At 49.7% G+C, this 17,769-nt stretch overlaps 1 protein-coding gene across 3 annotated transcripts in view; it reads left to right on the top strand.

Annotated features, from left to right (window-relative positions):
• Crtac1 (cartilage acidic protein 1) overlaps positions 1–17,769 on the top strand; it is a 145,316-nt gene that overhangs the window by 123,260 nt on the left and 4,287 nt on the right. Inside the window, exons 12-15 of one of the 3 annotated variants that reach the window (XM_005407643.2) lie at positions 9,608–9,753; positions 10,456–10,498; positions 12,762–12,905; positions 13,341–13,358. In XM_005407643.2, the coding sequence (XP_005407700.1) occupies positions 9,608–9,753; positions 10,456–10,498; positions 12,762–12,905; positions 13,341–13,358 (351 nt within the window). Of the gene's footprint in view, positions 1–9,607; positions 9,754–10,455; positions 10,499–12,761; positions 12,906–13,340; positions 13,491–17,769 lie in introns of those variants that run through there. The other 2 variants (XM_005407641.2, XM_005407644.2) reach the window with 2 other exon arrangements.

The raw sequence follows: 17,769 nt of genomic DNA, 5'->3' as shown, positions 1-17,769 counted from the left end.
GTTTAGGGACTCAGCCCCAGCATCCTGGGGCACCGCTTCCTGTGACAGCATGGAGGACACCAGCTATTAGAGGCCAACCCTGTGTGAGATGAGCCTGCACTTCAGGGGAAGGGAGCGGGAAAGGCTCACCAGTAGTTCCTGCCTCTCTCTTGTGAGAGTCTCCACCCAGGACCTGGAGGTACTTAGTTCATTTTGAGTCAAAGTATTTAAGCCTCTGTTTGTCCAAGGCCATAGCCTTGCTCTTCATATGCTGGTCTGCACCCCACTTGTCCATAGTAGCTGTTCCCCTGGCCTCTTGGGAGCTGGCTTAATGTTTAAGGCTTCTCACCAAAGCCTGATGTCTTCCAACGGATAGAGGTTTGGAAGCAAAGCCCCCACAGTTCGCAGTAACTTTATGTTTAATAGCCAAAGCTAGGAACACTGTAGACGCCCCTCATTAGGCTAATGGCTCACAAGCTGGAATACATCCATGCTGTGGAATATTCCCAGCATCAGAATTGTAAACCAATGGCATAACCCCTTGGGTAGACTGCCAGGACACTGGGGTAAAGGAAGAAAAGTTTGTTTCCAAAGATCCCATGATTCCACTCCTATAACCTTCCCAAATGCCAGAGCACAGATTGGTAGTTACCAAGGTTAGAGACGGTGAAAAACAGGGATGCGCTATAATGGCACATACAGTGTCATGATGGGGCAGTTCTGTATCTTGACTGTGGTGGCTATATGAATCTACAAGTATGAAATATGACACAGAACTACATGCACTCCTTTACCTATGTCAAACCCCTGGTTTTGATATAGTGCTGTCATTATGTAAGATAGGAGCATTGCGACTGCTGGGTGGTGGGCTTATGGGACCTTTCTGTACTGTCTTTGTAACTTGCTATGAATCTCCAATTATTCTACGATAAGATATTTTTAAATAAATGCATGGAGTGATTAGGGGAAAAGGTACAAAACCTCTTTGGGGATAGTGTGCAAGGATTACAGTAACAGAAAAAAATCACTGAGAAGCATAGTAGGAGGGAAGCCAAGAGTTAAGAAAGCAATTGAATCAGAAATTCCTGGGTTCAAACCAGACACCTTCCCATGTGTTAGCACCTCATGAGATGATGTGATTTTTAATATAAAAAGATTAGGCAATATGGTCTCAAATTAATAAATATATACCAATGTTAATATTATACACACATTATACATGCATAGAAAAAAACTGAAAGAAAATGCAAAATGTGAGAATGGGGCTTCCATCCAAGGGGATAAATTACTGAAGCAACTCTGCTTATTCCAGACACTGTGCTGGGCACTGTGTTCTCTTTACTTAGTCCTCACAACTGCCCTGAGATGGCCGCTGTCATCCTCATTTGTACAAATGGAAAAACTGAAGATCAGGACAGTCAAAAAAACCCAACATGTCCCAAGATCATGTGATACCCAAAATAGCACAGCTGCGATGCAAACCCAAGCCTGTTTGAGAGTATGATTTTTATTTTCTTCACTTTCTTCCATGCTGTGGTATGTGTGTGTTGTCGTTTTTATAGGGAACACATAATATTTATGAAGCCTGAAAAGAAGCCGTAAATACGTAGTGGCCCCAGGGCCTGGTTATGTAAGCATGTTCTTGAGCTGTTGCTCCCAGGATGGCTTGGCCTGAGTTTGGGGCATCTATCACTCTTAAGGCAGCCATTTTCTGTGCTGGCCCTAATGGTACAAGATGACTTTTAAATACAGTGTCTTCTTGCAAAATAATCATAGCCAGTGTTTATGGAGCACCTAGTATGTGCCAGGCACTGGACTAAGTCTTCTGCATGGAGACGTCATTCAATTTCAGCACAGCTTGATGAATCAGATATCATAACCTGCATTTACAAGTCAGGAAACTGTGCCTGACTCTCAGAAGGTAAGGAGGGCCAGATTACACCTCCAGAAAGTAAGGAGAGCTAGATTTGCACTCCACTTCCTTAGACACCGTGATCTGAGCTGTTGACTGCTGTAACTCACCACCTTCTTGTCCTGTGTGCACCCAGCCAGGGTCCTGTGCTTGCTTCTTTCTTCTTGGACATCATCCCTAAGATGACCCAAGAGAGGGCAACCAAGAACCAAGGTGACTGCCATGGTCTCATAGGTGGGATGTTTATCCAGGTACCTGACCGGATATCGACCCCCATCCCAGTAGACAGATAAGGACATTGAGAGTAAATCAAGAGAGTGGCCAGGACTAGGGTTGAGGCTGTCCATCCCCGCATCACACGAGCTGCCTCTACTATTTTAAGATGTATACTATGGGCCTCCCTTGGCCCCTTCTCTGGCCATAATTTGCCGGAAAAACAGACCTTCTTCAACTGGGCAGGCCCTCCAAGTCATTTGGTGGAATCCAGGATGCTCCAGAACCGTCAGACTCCCATGCTGCAGGCAAGGTACATGGCACCTGATGGGGCTCCTCCTGATGTCAGTCCTCCCTATTTTTGCAAGGCCACAGGAATTGCTCTACCCCAAAGGCTCCTCCAGGAGGCTTCTCTCATCTTCAGGGCTCCCCTGTCAGAGAAACAACCAGGAGGAGGGAGAGATGGAGGGAGGGGGAAGGAGAGAGGGAGGAAAAAAGGGAGGGGTCAGGGATAGGCCTTCAGGTCAACTGAGACGGCAAGTGACTCAGTGGGGCAGCTAGGCAAGGAGCAAGGCCAGCAGCCAGGGACACGGCTCTGCCATTAGGTAGGCTCAACCCCGTCCGTTGTCCCAGGAATGTTCCTTTTATGGGCTGAACACAACACAGGCCTTCTTGATAGAGAAGGGAGCCAGCAATGGAGTAGGAAGAGAGAGGCTGGTGGGGAAGACCAGATGTTGTGGAGGACTGAGGAAAGAGAGAGAACAGAGAAACAGAGGCAGAAACAGAGCCTGGGGAAGAGAGAGGCCAAGACATGGACAAAGAGACAAGAAGCAGTGCTCCTGCCCTCTAGGTGCACAGTCCACAGGTGGGGGCACAGACGGGGAACTCTCACTGTCAGAAGCCAGGGCAAGAGAAAGCAGTTCTGCTCTGGGCAGCTTTCCGAGGAAGTGGTACTAAAACCAGGTCTGGAGGACAGTAGGAATTTCAAAGGCACAGACAGGCTCTGAAGAGTGCATTCTAGGGACCAGGCTGGCTTGGGACAAAGGCAGTGCGGAGTGCTCCATCCAAGGGATAGGAAAGGCCCGGTAAAGCTAAGCCTGGAAAGGGAGGTGGGACCAGGCTGTCTGGGGTCCCCTGGAGAGGGCGGATGGACCGAGAAGCAACTGCAGAGCCAGGAGAGTCATGGCCAGCGTTGCCTCAAAAGGGAGGTGCTGCAAAGTGGCCCTCAGGGTCCTACAGCAGGAGCCCGGGAGAGAGAACAGCATCACCGCTTATTCTTAGAAGGCTTTTTTCTTCCTCTTTCTGATTTTGAGAAAAATATACACTGATTATAAGAAAATTAGAAAATATAACAAGCCATTAAAAAGGAAGTAAAAATCACCCACCTCATGCCATGTTTGGAGTATTAAGTAAAAAGTAAACCTCTCTCCCTTCATCCCCCAACACTGTTTGGTTCATTTATTCAGTTCGTATTTCCTGAACACCTACTGTATGCCAAACACTAGACAAATGTCCTTCCCATGAGCACTCTTGTATTCTAGTGGAAGGAGAAGAAACATGGCATGTGCAGTAAACATAACCAATAGTGAAATGTAAAGTGTTAGCTGACATTAAGTGCATGAAAAAAGAAAATGCCAAGCAGGGGAAGGAAGGGGAAGGAGACAAGTAGCGAATTTCAAATATGAGGTCCAGATTGGCTTCTGCAGCACTCCAGGCTTTCGCTGTGCTTTCATCTCGGGCAGGACACATAGGAACACATTCATAGACAGGTACTACTTGAGAGTTCCTAAAACAAAAATGGTGCTCTTCCTCCACTTGTTCTAAAAACTTACTTTTTTCCTTCCTTGAACAATACAGCCAGCCATTGCTCCAAGTCTATGCACAGTTCTTGTGGTTTCCTCCAGTGCTGTAGAGTATTTCGCTGTGTGGCAACTATCTGATTTATTTACAAGTCCCCTGTGGATGGACAGCTAGACCGTTTCCAGTTCTGAGCAGCTTGAGGTGAGACGGGGGCTGTCCAGAACCTGAATGCGAGAAAGGCCTGCCTTGGGCTCTGCTTAACTCAGAAGCAGAGCAGGCCCAGGCAGCACAGGAAGGAGAGGGGAGATCAGGAGCAGGGGGGGCTACAGGAGGCAGCAGCAAGTGCACCAGCGGGCCCCAGTGACCCTGCTCCCCTCCCGCCTCCATCAATCATGTCCCGCCTCCCCCTGACTTTGTAGCACAGTGCTGTGAGCAGGTGAGGCGCGTGGACATGGATGTGAGCGCACACATTCGCGTGCCCCTCCAAAGACGCGCTCCTCAGCCCTTCCTTCTCCATGGGCACCAGGGCAGCCGGCTCAGAGCTGCGCTCACTGGCACTTGGCTGCCTGCAGTAGCCTCTGCCGGTGCTCTGGACTTTGCTGGGTCTTCACGCCACCACAGAAGACCAGACCCTTACATGCACCCCAACTCCCTCTGCAGAGCTGGGCTGTGTGGCATTGCACAGTAAAACTCAGGCCTCTCAATACTTTGTTCTCCAGGGGCCCCAAGGGTGTATTCAGCTGCACAGAACATTCTCGGGGTTGTCTTACAGGCCTGTCCCTTCTCAGCGGACCCTACCCACCCATGCTCGGGGAAGCCCCAGCTTCATCTACAGCTCCTCCCACACTGCCCAGGCCTGTCCCTGCTCCTCCCAGTGGCCGACCATGCACCCACCTCATAATCAAGCATTCCTGTGTGGAGTGGTTGTGGATGCGCCCACCCCAGCCCCCGCCACGGCCACTACTCCGCATCACGTATCCCGGCTCACCATTTCCTGCCTGGCAGGGGCTGAGCCAGCTCACTACCAAGTCCAGAAAATAAGAACTAGTGCCAATAATCTACCTGCCCCAAAGAGCCCCCCCCAGGGGTCACTCCCTCAGGCAGCCTCCTGACGTTGGCGGCGCCCCCCACCCACACCCCACTTCCTTTCAGCTAATTGTCTGCAAGTGACTCAGCTGCCTCTGAGCCGGCTGGTGCTCATTTAGGGAAGGAAAATTCAGTAACCCACATAAAAATTGCTTTATTAAAGTGCAAAAATATTCCACCAACTGTATTCTCACCATCTGTTTTGCTTGTAATTCTGAAAAGTGCAATTCTCTGTGCTTCCTTGGCCTTTGTCCCTTAAAAGCTGCCAGAGTGAACTCCCCGCTGCTCCTGACCTGTGTCTCTGCTGGTTAAAGCAGCCTCCTGCTTGCCCCTCCCCTCCCTGCACAGACTGGCCAACTTGAAGGCTGCTGCAGTGAGGTGCGGTGTCTGGGGGCCCAGTCCCCCTCAGCTGGGCGACTTCATGAACACTGGAGATATCTCACAGACAGCCAGGAGCAGAGGGATCAGATGGACCAAGGTCAGGAACCTGAGTTCAGCCGTAGCGCAGACATCACTTCACCTTACCAAGTCTCAGTGCCTACATCCAGAGAATGGGTATAAAATGTCCACTGCTCAGATATAAAGGCTCAAAAGTCCCTCTCCCCTTACCTCTCCTTCCCCTTCCTTGAACTTCTCCCTGGTGTTCAAACACACCATGCCTTTCACACCTATGAACCTTTAACTGTGCTCTTCCTTCTGCCTGCAATTTTCCTTCCTTCCTTTCTCTGCCTCAAAAGCCCTTACTCCTCCTCCAGTACCCAAATGAAATGACCCACCTCTCCAAGTATTCCAAGGCTATTCCTACACCTTCCCAGTTTGTTACAATATAATCACTTGTGTTCATCGCTTCCACAGGAATCAATTCCTCCAGAATGAGGTCTGGGCCCTTCTCCGGTGCGCTGGACTCCCAATCACTTTGCAGTGCTTGGCTCGTGGTGGCTGCTGGGCGTACATGCGGGACCGTTACCAGAGGAGGGTGTCAGGAGAGCTGTTTCCAGGTTCTTGGTATCCCAAGCAAGGAACTGAAAGGAACAATCAGCAGGAGTAGCAAGAGTAAGGTTTATTAAAGCCAGCGAGAAGAGCTCACGGCCCTCTTAATGGCAGAAGCTGGGTCTTTCAAGGACCTGGCAGTGCAGGAGATCTAAAGCTGGGGACTAACAGTCAAGAGCAGGGTACCTGACTCAGCATACCCAGGTAGAAGGGGAGTTTTTGACCATAAAAGATTTTCAGAGGAAATGCCATGGCATCCAAAAGTCCACAGGACGGTGGTCAAAATTGCGAAGCAAATGAGGTTTATGAAAGCCAGGGTCAAGTGTTTTTGGTTTTGCACATGCCTGGGGGTCTTGGGGGCACAGGATGACCTTTATCTGTTGGCTTCCTGACATTTTATCACAGCTGTCCTTGTTCTGTCTGGTCTCTGAGTTCTCTGCTGTTTACTTGCCCTTGCTCTACTTCCTAGCTCGGGGTGGCAGTATAACAAGAGTCCCGAGAATATGGGTGCCGGGATCAAGCAGACCTCAGCTGAGTGTGGGCGGTTCTCTTCTCCCCACTGAGTCTCAGCTTTCTCACATCTCAAATAATGGAAATAATAAAATTAGTAGCTTCCTCTCATACTCATTTTATACCCACCCTCTTACGGAGGTGTGAGGGTTCAGCGCATCACCACCATAAAGCTCTTGATACAGTTTGGGACACACTGTAGGTCTTCGCCATTGTTAGCAAGTGAAAGCCCTTTGGGGACTGCAGGGTGACACCCTAAGAGCTGATGGTGACAAGATGATAAGGGTGTTCATTAATCAGAGGGGCAGTGTTCATACTTCAGGGAAGAATTATGCTTCCCAGGAGTGTTGGGGCTCTGAGGCAGCACCCCCATCTTACAGACAAAGAAACTGAGTCCCCGTGAGTATGCCTCAATCCTCCTAATACTGCTTGTCAGCTCTGCTAGGTCTAGAGGGAGGAAGGGAGAGAAGAAGCGGGACTTGGAGCCCCACCACAAGTGCAGGCTATAAATTTGCAGTAGTCTATGAATATTCCGTGACTGCAGAGTTATTTGTGGCACTTCAGTCAAGCTAGAAAATGTATTCGTGTAGCTGTTCTGTTGGTATAGCTGAGAAACATTTGTTTTTTTTTTTTTTTTTTCTCCTTTTCTTTAATTGAAGATGTTTACTTTTTTACATCTGCCACTTATTTGGGCCACTGTACACCCTAAAAATGCCAAATCCTTGCGCATTAAGGTTGTTCAAAACAAGGAAACAAAATTGTGTCTGACCCTGCCCACCTCCATTTCCACCCCTTGGAGTTATAGACAAGAGGAGAGCAGGGACAGGAGAAAAGTCTTTCCTGGTTCGATTAAGCGAAAATCCTGAATCTTGAAGGCTGGGACTGGAAAGAAGGGGTGTCTATGGGGAGAAACGGGGCTGAGTACCGGTCCCTGCCCTGAACCTCTCGTCATAACTGCCACCCCTGCTTGGGCTCCCAGAGGCAGCAGCTGTCCATGCCCTCATTCACTGCCTGTGCAGCAGCAGCAGCAGCAGCAGCAGAATGTTCTAACAGGACTCTCTGGAGGCTGGGGGAAGTGGGGGAAGCAAGGTGCTCCAGACACAGGGAGCACTGGGAAGCTGCATGATGTGCCTGCCAAGGTTGCCCATGACATCCTGGGACTGGGGAAAAGATAACGCTGGGCCCTACCCTCCAAGACGATGCTGTGATGCTGTTTGGCCTCTGTACACAGGTGTCTACACCAGATTCTCTTAAAGTGTTCTAGAGTTTCCAACCCTGGTCTCTTTTTAAGTACTAGAACCGCTTTTATACACCAAAATATCTCATGGACAACCCTTTCCCCCCAGCAGCTATCAATGTCACATCCACTGGCGCATAGTAGAAACCAAAAGATAGTATCAATTCAACAGAACTTTAAATGTAATTCATTTTCTAACAGTATCTCTGTGTATATTAGGAAAAAATAGTAGTGCATGCATGTGGGTGACCTGTTGTTTATTCAGCCCAGAAATGATGTTTATAGGAGTACATGGATTTGAGTACCCCACCAGGACCGGGTCCACCACCCCACCCTGGTGGGTGATCAGGTGGTAGCTGTACGCTCCCTCCATCTATGCCCAGTGACTGGACCAGGGACTCTGCCTCTCCCTGCAGGTGAGGTCCAGCCCCCTCCTCCACACCCCAAGCCATCATCATTAGCCTGACTTTGCCACAGGGATCAGCCTGTTTCCCTTTGCACTTGACAAATCTTCCTGACCTGCTTTCTGCCAGTGATGTAGCACATTGCTTTTAGGCTGTGTGCACGTAGATTAACCGTGAGTATTGGCTCAGCTTCACCTGTCTTTTGTAAACATCTCGGCTCTACGGAATGGTATTCTTCAGTGCCCTTTGCACCATCTTTTTCAGATCTTTATTTAGACCTCAGGTCATAGGCTTCCTCCCCTAGAGCCTATGCTGGACGCCCGAGATAGAAGGGCTCCCAACAGCCACCCAGTCCTCTTTACCCTGTTACTCTATTTTTGTTTTCTCCATGGACCTTGTCAATATCTGACATGATTTATTTGTTCATATGTTTGCTTGTCTTCCACATGGAGAATGGAAGCCCCATAAGAACAAGGACATTCTGGTGACAAAAGAGGGCCTACCCCCCAGCACATTTCCATTAATATAAATAAAACAGGCATGCCCAGGAGTACACAGTGAATGAGCTGAAGATAATGGGATTCGTCCCTGGGTCTCCCAGCCACCTCCTTCCACCATGTTCTTTCTAAATACCCAGTAAATGGTAGAACTAAGATTAGAATGCTGGATCTCTGTCTTGGTTACTTTTCTCTCATTGCTGGGACAAAATATCTGACTCCTAGAATTAAGGAAGGAAAGGTTTATTTAGCTTACAGTTCATGGAGGTTTCAGTCCATACTCGGCTGGTGCCAAGGCAGAGTGGCACATGGCACGGGCAACAAATAATTCACGGAGGTGGAAAATCAGCAAAAGCAACAAGAGCAAAAAGGGAAGAGTGGTAGCTGGAAGAGCAAGCCTCTTTCCCTCCTTACACTGTATGCAAACTACCCACCCCAGGGGCAGATGTAGTACTCACACCCATAATCCCAACATTGGACTATGGAACAATCAAAACTCTAGAAGCCCGCCCCATGACTGCATGAGGATTTGGGGGGACATGCAGACAACAAACCATAACAACCCCAAAGCCAACATGCTTACCACCAGACCTACGTCTCCCCAGGTTTAGCCTCATGCTGGCTGGACTGTTAGCTAGAATGTAAGTTCTACAGCTGTGCTGCCCTATATGGTAGCGACTGGCCATCTGTGTTTATTTCAATGTAATGAATTTAATTCACTCCAAGTGCTCGACAGCCACAGGCTAGTGACTCCTGTAGTGGACAGGACAGATTCAGAAGACTTCCACCACTGCAGAAATTTCTACTGGGCAACATCGCTGTAAAGAGAATGTGCCCTGAATCTGTCTTATTAATTTCCCAATCCCTTAGAACAGTGCTCCATGACCAGTCCCATTACGTGAATGAACACATTAATGTCCGTACTTCAGCTGAGAGCCCCTATCGCCTCTGCCACTGACCTCTCTCCTTCTTCCCACAGGAAGAGACGAAGCCAGCAGTGTGGAGGTGACATGGCCAGATGGCAAGATGGTGAGCCGGAGCGTGGCCAACAGGGAGATGAATTCGGTGCTGGAGATCCCTTACCCCCGGGATGAGGACAAACTGCAAGACCCAGCCCCACTGGAGGTGGGCCAAGGCGTCTGGGCCTCTTAACCAGAAAAGCGGGCATCAGCTACAACCCCATGGGCTACAACCCCTATAGACTTGGCCTGGAGAATGATGGAAATCTTAGTAAAGGGCAGGATTCAAAATGATTTCTCCATTTGTAGTTTGCACAATACCATCACACTCATACCTTTTCTGCTTCTCGTAGAAATCCTGGAGAATTGTCAGATAACTGTTTTGCACCCATTTTGCAGAGGCAGAAAACTGAGGCTAGGAGAGGGAGGGCACCCTAGCCCCACTGAGGCTGCATAACCAATTGTGAGCAGGATTAAGGGTTGACCCTAAGTCTCTGCTGCCCTCCAGATTCTTTCCAGGTCTTTGAAGGGGGCCTCCTATTGCCTGAAGGGTGGGTCTCAGGCCCCGTAGCTGGACCTCTTGGGGCTCTTTGAGGAAGCAGCTCTGGACTGATCTCTGCTCAGGCACACAGATCCCATGTGCAAGGAAATGGGCAGGAGTTTGAATTATATGCTCTTGGTTTCCCCTCCCCACATTCTCAGTGCAAAGGAAAATGTCCTGGGAGGGAGGGCTTCCCCCAGGCCTGAGGCTAACAGCACCCTTCATGCTGAGGTCAGGGTGGCAGCTGCTCTGTGGCTCTGACTAGGAGAGAACCTGAGATGAGACCTTCCTGACTCACCAGTATCTCTGCTTCTGCCCACTTTGCAGTGCGGCCAAGGATTCTCACAGCAGGAAAGTGGCCACTGCGTGGGTGAGTTGCCTGAAGGCACCAGGGGCTGGGGCAGGGGCTGGGATCTCTCTCAGGCATGGCAGCCAGACCCACAGCAAGGTCTAGGGTGCAGACAAGGGGCTGAAAGGGAAGGAGAGGAAGATGCCGTTTGTTGCAAGGCTCCAGGTGCCAAGACATGTGACTCACCAAGTGATGTCAGTGACTTAGGCTGAGTCACCGCAGTGCAGGGACTTGGCAGTGCCTACGTGCCATGAAGATGGAGAGAACAGTCTGGAGAGGAGACACACCACCACATGGACACTGAGGTCCGTGGTGACTGGGGGGGGGGCATGCTTCACCCTGGTGCAGGTGGACGAGCCGTATGCTGTGGCCAGCCAGGGGAGCAGCCAGCAACAGGGCTGGCAGGCAAGCATGGACGTTGCTCGGGGCATCTGGGCAAAGCCGTGTGTGGTGGGTCACAGTGCAGGTGGGAGGCTGCAACTTGGTGCAGGAGTGGGGGCCAGGTCACTGTGATACTGCCAAATGGCAGCTCCATGAGGGTGACCTGCTGACAGTTCCCAAGGCCCTGGAATGATGAGAAGGACAGTCTAGAGGCTATGTCCAGAAGACCTTCAAACTAAAGTCTTCCCTCTCAGGGCAGGGCCATGAGGGGTCAGCCCCAGGGTTACTCCTTCCTTAGACCAAATCTAGGGATGAGCCAGACAGACGCAGCCCTCCTGCTGTGGAGCTTGTGGCCAGTGGAGAAGCCCACAAGTGAATAGCTTATGACCTCACAGGGGGGTCAGGGTTGGGATGGACAGAGGCAAGAGCTTGGGAGCACAAAGATGGCACCTAAATCATCTAGGGAGGGTCTTTGCAGGTGGCGTAGAGTGAGCAAGGTTGAAGCTGGGACCTGACGGGTGACGAGGAGCTGGACAGGCACAGAGTGGGGCAGCAGTTCCATGGAGGCCCTGCCAGGAAGGGCACAGCTACAGGAGTGGGGGGAAAGGCGACTTCCCAACATTCTCTATGTCTCCATGCTAGACAGTGAGGCTCTTAGAAACCCCAGTTTTCTCTGCATGCCAAAAGTCTCTCTAAGCCAGCCAGGCCAGTCCTGCTCCTTTTCATCATTCAGCAGCCAGAGATGTGCCGCTCTGTGGTACCAAATAACACCCTGGGTGCTGGAGATACAGCTCAACCCCTTCCCTGAGGAAAGCTCACTCCACTGAGGCGGGCACACCCCAAACAAGGGGCCATACCACTGGCCAACAAAGTTTAAGAACCCTGTAAGCCAGGAGCTCTCTGGAGACTGTTGTGGATGGAGAGAACCTCTCAGCCAAGTCCTGAAGATGGAGAAAGATCCAGCTACAGAAAGAGCTGGAAGGAGAGAATTCCTGGAAGATGGAAAAGCAGGGACAGAGAGCTCTCGAAAGGACAGGACTTGGTGCACTAAAGGGATTTGCACCTGAGATGACAAGGAGGCAGGGCCATCTCCAGAAAGGGCTCGAGGCTACAGGGAGGAGTCTAGATTTTATTCTTAGGCCCCTTGGAAGTTAAGCACAAGAGTGACCTGATGCGATTCACATTTTTGAAAGATCACTCTGGCTGCTGAATTGCTGATTGGATTGGAGGGAAGAGTGGAAGCCAGGAGGCCAGTAAGGCGGCAACTGCAGAAATCCAGGCAAGAGATCGTGGTGGCAGGGAGTAGGGTGGTGGCAGATGAGCGAGCAAAGTGGACAGAGAAGCAGCGTACAGCGGGAGTAGAGTGAATAGGGCATGCCGTGGGAATGCGGATGGTATGAGAAGAAGGGAGAGTTCAGGGATCATTCCAATTTCTGCTGGAGCAGCTGAGTGGATGATGGTGGCACGGATTGAGCTAGGGAGGATGGGAATGGGATAGAAAAGGCATAAGGGCTGAGGGAAATCTAAAGTTCTGTTTTGAACATGTTAAGTTTGAGGATCTGTAGTATCAGACATCCAGATGTCAAGTAAGTCATTGGTGATTGGATTCGTAAGTCTGGAGCCCAGAGGAAAAGTCATGGCTGAAGTTTGCAGTCATCCATGGATGAAGGGGTCACCTAGAGAAATTGTGGTGGACAGAAAAGATCAAGCCTGAGTGCGCCCCTTGCCCAAATGTAGAGGTCAAGTACAAAAGCAGCCACACAAGGGAACTGAAGTAAGGAAAAGGGACATGCCCCGTGAGGACAAGGGACATCCCCAAGGTCATAGAGTGGGTGGGCATACTGAGCCTGAGCTACAATCCCCGCTCCACACCTCCCTGGTGAGTGCGCCCCCCACCTTTCAGACACCAATGAGTGCATCCAGTTCCCATTCGTGTGTCCTCGAGACAAGCCCGTGTGTGTCAACACCTATGGAAGCTACAGGTGCAGAACCAACAAGAGGTGCAGTCGGGGCTACGAGCCCAATGAGGATGGCACAGCCTGTGTGGGTGAGTGGGGCCCCAGCCGCAGTCCAGTAGCAAGGGGAAGTTGCCGTGCACTGGGGAGCCCTGGGTGGGCCCCAGATCTAGATCCCCAGCCCCTGCCTTCTCTGTATGGACAGAGCCACCTTAGATTCATGTTGGGTCTCTAAGGAAGTCCATGACAGAGGCTTGGAGAAGCCCCACCACTGCTGCCACCACCTGAATGGCCTCAGGTGCTGTGTCCTGGCCTGAGACTATTGCTCTTCTCACATCTCCTAAAACTCGTGTTCCCACCTGAGGTCAGCCCATGTTTTCGTAGCTTGGAGATGAACCATGAGTCACCATTGGCTGAAATTCTGAACTGGTGTTTGTCTTCTCCCTCCCCAACTCTTCCCTCCCCACCCTTTCCTCCCCCCCTTCTCTCCCCCCTATCCTCCATCTCCCTGCCGTACCCTTTTGCAGCTCAAGTGGCCTTTTTAGGTGGGTATTCTTCGGCTGCCTTTAGAATCTCTGAGCCTCTCTCTCGGGCCTCATATCTTTCTCTAGGCCTTGGACTTTGCCTTCAGTTATATGCACTTTAAATCCCATCAATAAAGGAAAAAACAAAACAAACTAACAAGCTTTGTGGAAAACTAAATCTCTCTCCTGCTGCCTGTCTTTCTGTACACCCGGTAGACTTTGCCTCATCCTCCCTCTGAATGGACAGCAGGGGTGGCCATCTTTAAAAAAGAAAGTTTGTGAGATACTGATACAACCACTGTTGTTTGTGAAGCCTCTCTTTGCATGTTTTCTGAGAAAACAAGGAAAGTCTCCGTTGTCCCCATCCCACCTCCCTCCCTCCTTCAGAAGAATCAAGATAGTCCTGTCTCTTCTGTATCTTCCAGTATCTTGGGAACTTCTTATTTCGCTCTTAACAAACAGGGCTCCCAGGTGGCTGCTCGCTTGGTTGACTTGATAATGTATCACGTGCCTGCTGCTTTGGCCTGTGCAGTTGCTGCTTTGTGTGCCCTGAATTCTTGTGGTAGCAAAAGCCTCTTTGGGGTTGATGGTGATGATGGAAGTACAAAGGGTGGCCCTGGGAGACTTTTGATAAAAATGTTAAAGTTTGAATTTGCTAAGTCTTCCAGCCTCTTTTCTGGAGAAATATGCCAATAAACTCTCTACTGGATATCAGCACCTAGCTGGTAGGGGAAAAAATGTGTCTGGGCAAGTAGATGTTGGTTGGAATGCTGGATTAGCAGCAGGCCTCCCACCAGGAGGTGCTTGGAAGGCCAGTCATGATACAACGAAAGCGCCACTCCCAGGCATGAACAGTGAGTTGGGGAAGAGTTTGGACCGGGAAGGGGTGTGGAACGAGCAGGGGGTAGACATGGGGCCTTTTACTTGGGGGATGTCACATCTCCACTACAGGACTCACTTTCTCTAGTCTACATGGTGAGAGAATTGGGCTAATATTTCCCAAAGAGTGTTTTGTTTTATTTCGTTTTGCTTTGCTTTTGCTTTGCTTTGCTTTTTCAGGCAGAGTCTCAATATGTAGTTCATACGACCTTGAACTTACTATATATGCCAGGCTAGCCTTGAACTCACAGCAACCCTCCTGCCTCAGCCTCCCAGGTGTCTGGATTACAGGTGTGCCTTACCATGCGCCCGTAGACTCTTCCCTTTCTAAGATTCCTCAGTGTGTGGCTGGACATAGACATGCCTAGTCTCAGGCTACCCTGATTTCTAGAAAGATTCTTCAACTCAGCCTTTGCAGTATCTTCGAAACCTGGAAGTTCCTGTAGGCTGAGCACTCTTTGGAGATGATGTAATGCCACAGAATATGCTCACAACCAGCCTCAGGTAGTGAAGGCACATTATAAATCACAAATCTATTCTTCATGGGGGAAAAAGTTGCTCCAAGATATAATAAAATCACACTTAAGAATGCAGCAGGCCTTTTAAAATCATATTTAACAAAAAAACTACCCTTTTCTGATATCATAATAACACTCCCAATAAATCACAAATATGAATTTCTTGTAGCTAGTGCTGTTTTTACACTTAGAACGGCAGCTTCAATGAAAAGTTTTAAAATGAAAACAGCTACAATTTCCCTGAGAAGCATATACCAACTAAAAATCACTCTACTTCTAGAAAGCCCATTCCCGTGCATTGACATAAATTAAAGCTCTGGAAAGGCCTGAGAGATGAGGCTCAGAGAGATGAAGTGATCAAGGTCATTCTGCCCAAGGTCACAGAGCCAGCTGGTCTCTGAGCCAGGGCAGGAGCCTTTCCCACGGTGCCATCTTGTCAAGGGGCAGCAGGCAGCTCTGTCATGGCTCACACTGTTCCCTGATCATTCTTGAAGCTGCTGCCTTGTTAGAAATGAACAAGTGGATCTAAGATCATGAGATAAGCAAAGCCCAAAGCACACAGAGGAGCGGTTCCAAATGTGGTGGTGAATGACAAGATAACAGAGCCCATTAGCTGGCCACACACGACTGCAGGAGAAATAAGGAGCAGAACAATTGGTGAGAAGCCTAAAAGGCACATCAGGATCTTTGGGCTGACACTGGACCTCAGAGGAGGCCTTGCACTCCTGAACGTTGAATTCCATTGGTGGGAAGGGTCAGGTGCACAGCAAAGAGGAATTCAAGGCCCCAGCCATTTAGAACACAACTGCAGCACCCACACTCCAGTAGAAAGGCTTTCCATTTGATCCATTCATTCATTCATTCAACAAATATTGGCTGGACACCTGCTGTGGGCCAGGGACTGAGCTGGGGTCCGGGTACACAGTGTTAAGCAAAAAAAACACGGTTGCTGTCCACAGATTGCCTGGCCTTCAACCAGATGGAGGAGCTAAGTATAGGGACAGGAGAGGGACAGCAAGAGACTTTCTGAAAAGTCTAGCTAAATTCTTGGGTTCCTGCACCAGGAAGCAAGCTCTCTTTACCCATTCATTCATCCACATGTTCACTGAGCAAGCATTATTGAGAACCTCCTGTGTGACAACTCTCAGTCCCTCCCATGAAGATGACAAGCTCCCTCCAATGAAGAGGTCAAGTCTGTACCCCAGAGGTGCTTGTGTGGGGAAAAGTATGAAGCTAAAATACACAGAGGACAGGGAGGTACTGAAGTAACCTTTTCTGCTCCCCCAAAAACAGGACCCCTTCAGTGAGCTAGGAAACCAGGTGTCTCCAGTGCAGTACATTTACCTGTCTCTGCTTTAGCAGCACACAGATTTGTGAGTACCAAGCTGCACTCTGGCTACCCAAGCCCGGGATTCCTCTGCCCCTCTTTCCTCAAATTCCTCCTCTGAGACCCAGGGAGTCCAAACCCTTGCTGTGCCCTTCTGAGCACACGGTGCATATTTTCTTGGTCCCATAGCCCCACTTAGACTCCTGACATCTTTGTTGAGTTGTGCTGGAGATGAAGATGTAACAAAAATAACAGAAGCCTTCCGGGGCAGATGGCAATGAAATGGGCTGGGGAGGGAGGGTGCAAATGGAGAGGCCACAACCCACTCCCCCTGAGTGGGGCCATGGGCCTGTGTTGCCAGACTTCCCATTTTCAAGAAAAGCCAAACAGTAACAGTTGCAACAGTACCACTTTCATTCTGTCCAAGAATAGAGCCTCTTCCCTTGAATGTACCCCTGGAAATGACGATAATAGCTTACTGTGAGTGAGCTTGGTATGTCTGGGTCGGATCTAAACTCTTTACAAGAACCAACTCGCTTAATCCTCGCAACAATCCCAAGAGGAAAGCACTATAATTATCCCAGCTTCACAGATAAACTAAGTGATGTCAGGGTCACAACAGCTGGGACAAAGGCAGGACTGGGTTCCACTCATGCCCTCTTCATTTGGGTGGCCAACAGGTTTACCCAAAAGCTACAATCTCATGCTGCCCTTAGTGATGGACTGGGGCAGGAAGGGAGAAATGGAGTCCCTGGAAGACAAGGGAATGCAGCCCATCCTCCCGCAGGTCATGTCCAATCCTGCAAGAAGAGGTGGGCTTACTGGTGAGAAGAACACCCTCGCTGGGGAGCATGGCTGGCATCTTTGGGGCAGAATAGTGAATCATCCGCTGCCCACTTTCAGCATGTACACAGTTGCCAGCCCTGCTCTGGGAAGGTGCCATTCTGAGGGCCAAGAGTTTGATTATAAGTCACTCTGGCTGCTATGGCCCCCTCCCAGGGTCTGGGGATTACAGCCAGACTGGTGTCCCAGAACTCCATCTCAAGCAAAAGCTCCACTCTAATCTCCAAGAGCCACGTGGAAACAGAGAGCCAGCTGAGCTTTTCCAAAGATTCCACACCAATCCCTCCACCCAGACTCCAGCCCAGGAGGCAAGCCAAGACCCTCCGTTCATCTCCCTCCCCTGTATCACCCTTCTTCTTGCTCCTTTTGTGTGACCAGAACCCCAGACATGAGGCCAGGAACCTGCCAGAGATTGATGCTGCGTCTCTTAGCAACAGGCACTTCCTAGAAGGAGGAAGACAGAGGGCAGGAGAGCTTGGGCTGGTTAACACCAAAGATAATGCCAACCTCTTCCTTCAGTGGCTCTGTTCTCTAAAGGAACTTCAATTGAACAGTGAAGTGGTCAAAGGGTAGGACATCAGAGGAAAATGAAAAGCAAGAAAAGAAAAAGATATCCTTGGGGAAAGGAGCTAACATTTATGGAATGCCTACCATATGCCAAAAACTTTACATACATGTCTCCCTTAACCCTCTCACCCATCCTACAAGACAAAGGTTATTAGTCTTATTACTAGAGAAACTAAGCCTCAGAAAGAATGTTACCCAAGGTCACAGCTAGCTAAACTGGCAAACACTGTAATTCAAACTCAAAACTGTTTAGCTCCACTGCCCGAGTTCTGAAGCCTTATGCTGTGCATTCTCCAGG

Source organism: Chinchilla lanigera, unplaced genomic scaffold (genome assembly GCF_000276665.1).
Source record: "Chinchilla lanigera isolate Chin_1 unplaced genomic scaffold, ChiLan1.0 scaffold00106, whole genome shotgun sequence".
NCBI classification, from domain to species: domain Eukaryota; kingdom Metazoa; phylum Chordata; class Mammalia; order Rodentia; family Chinchillidae; genus Chinchilla; species Chinchilla lanigera.
Note: the sequence above shows the minus strand (reverse complement) of the source record. Positions and strands in the feature narration are given on the sequence as shown.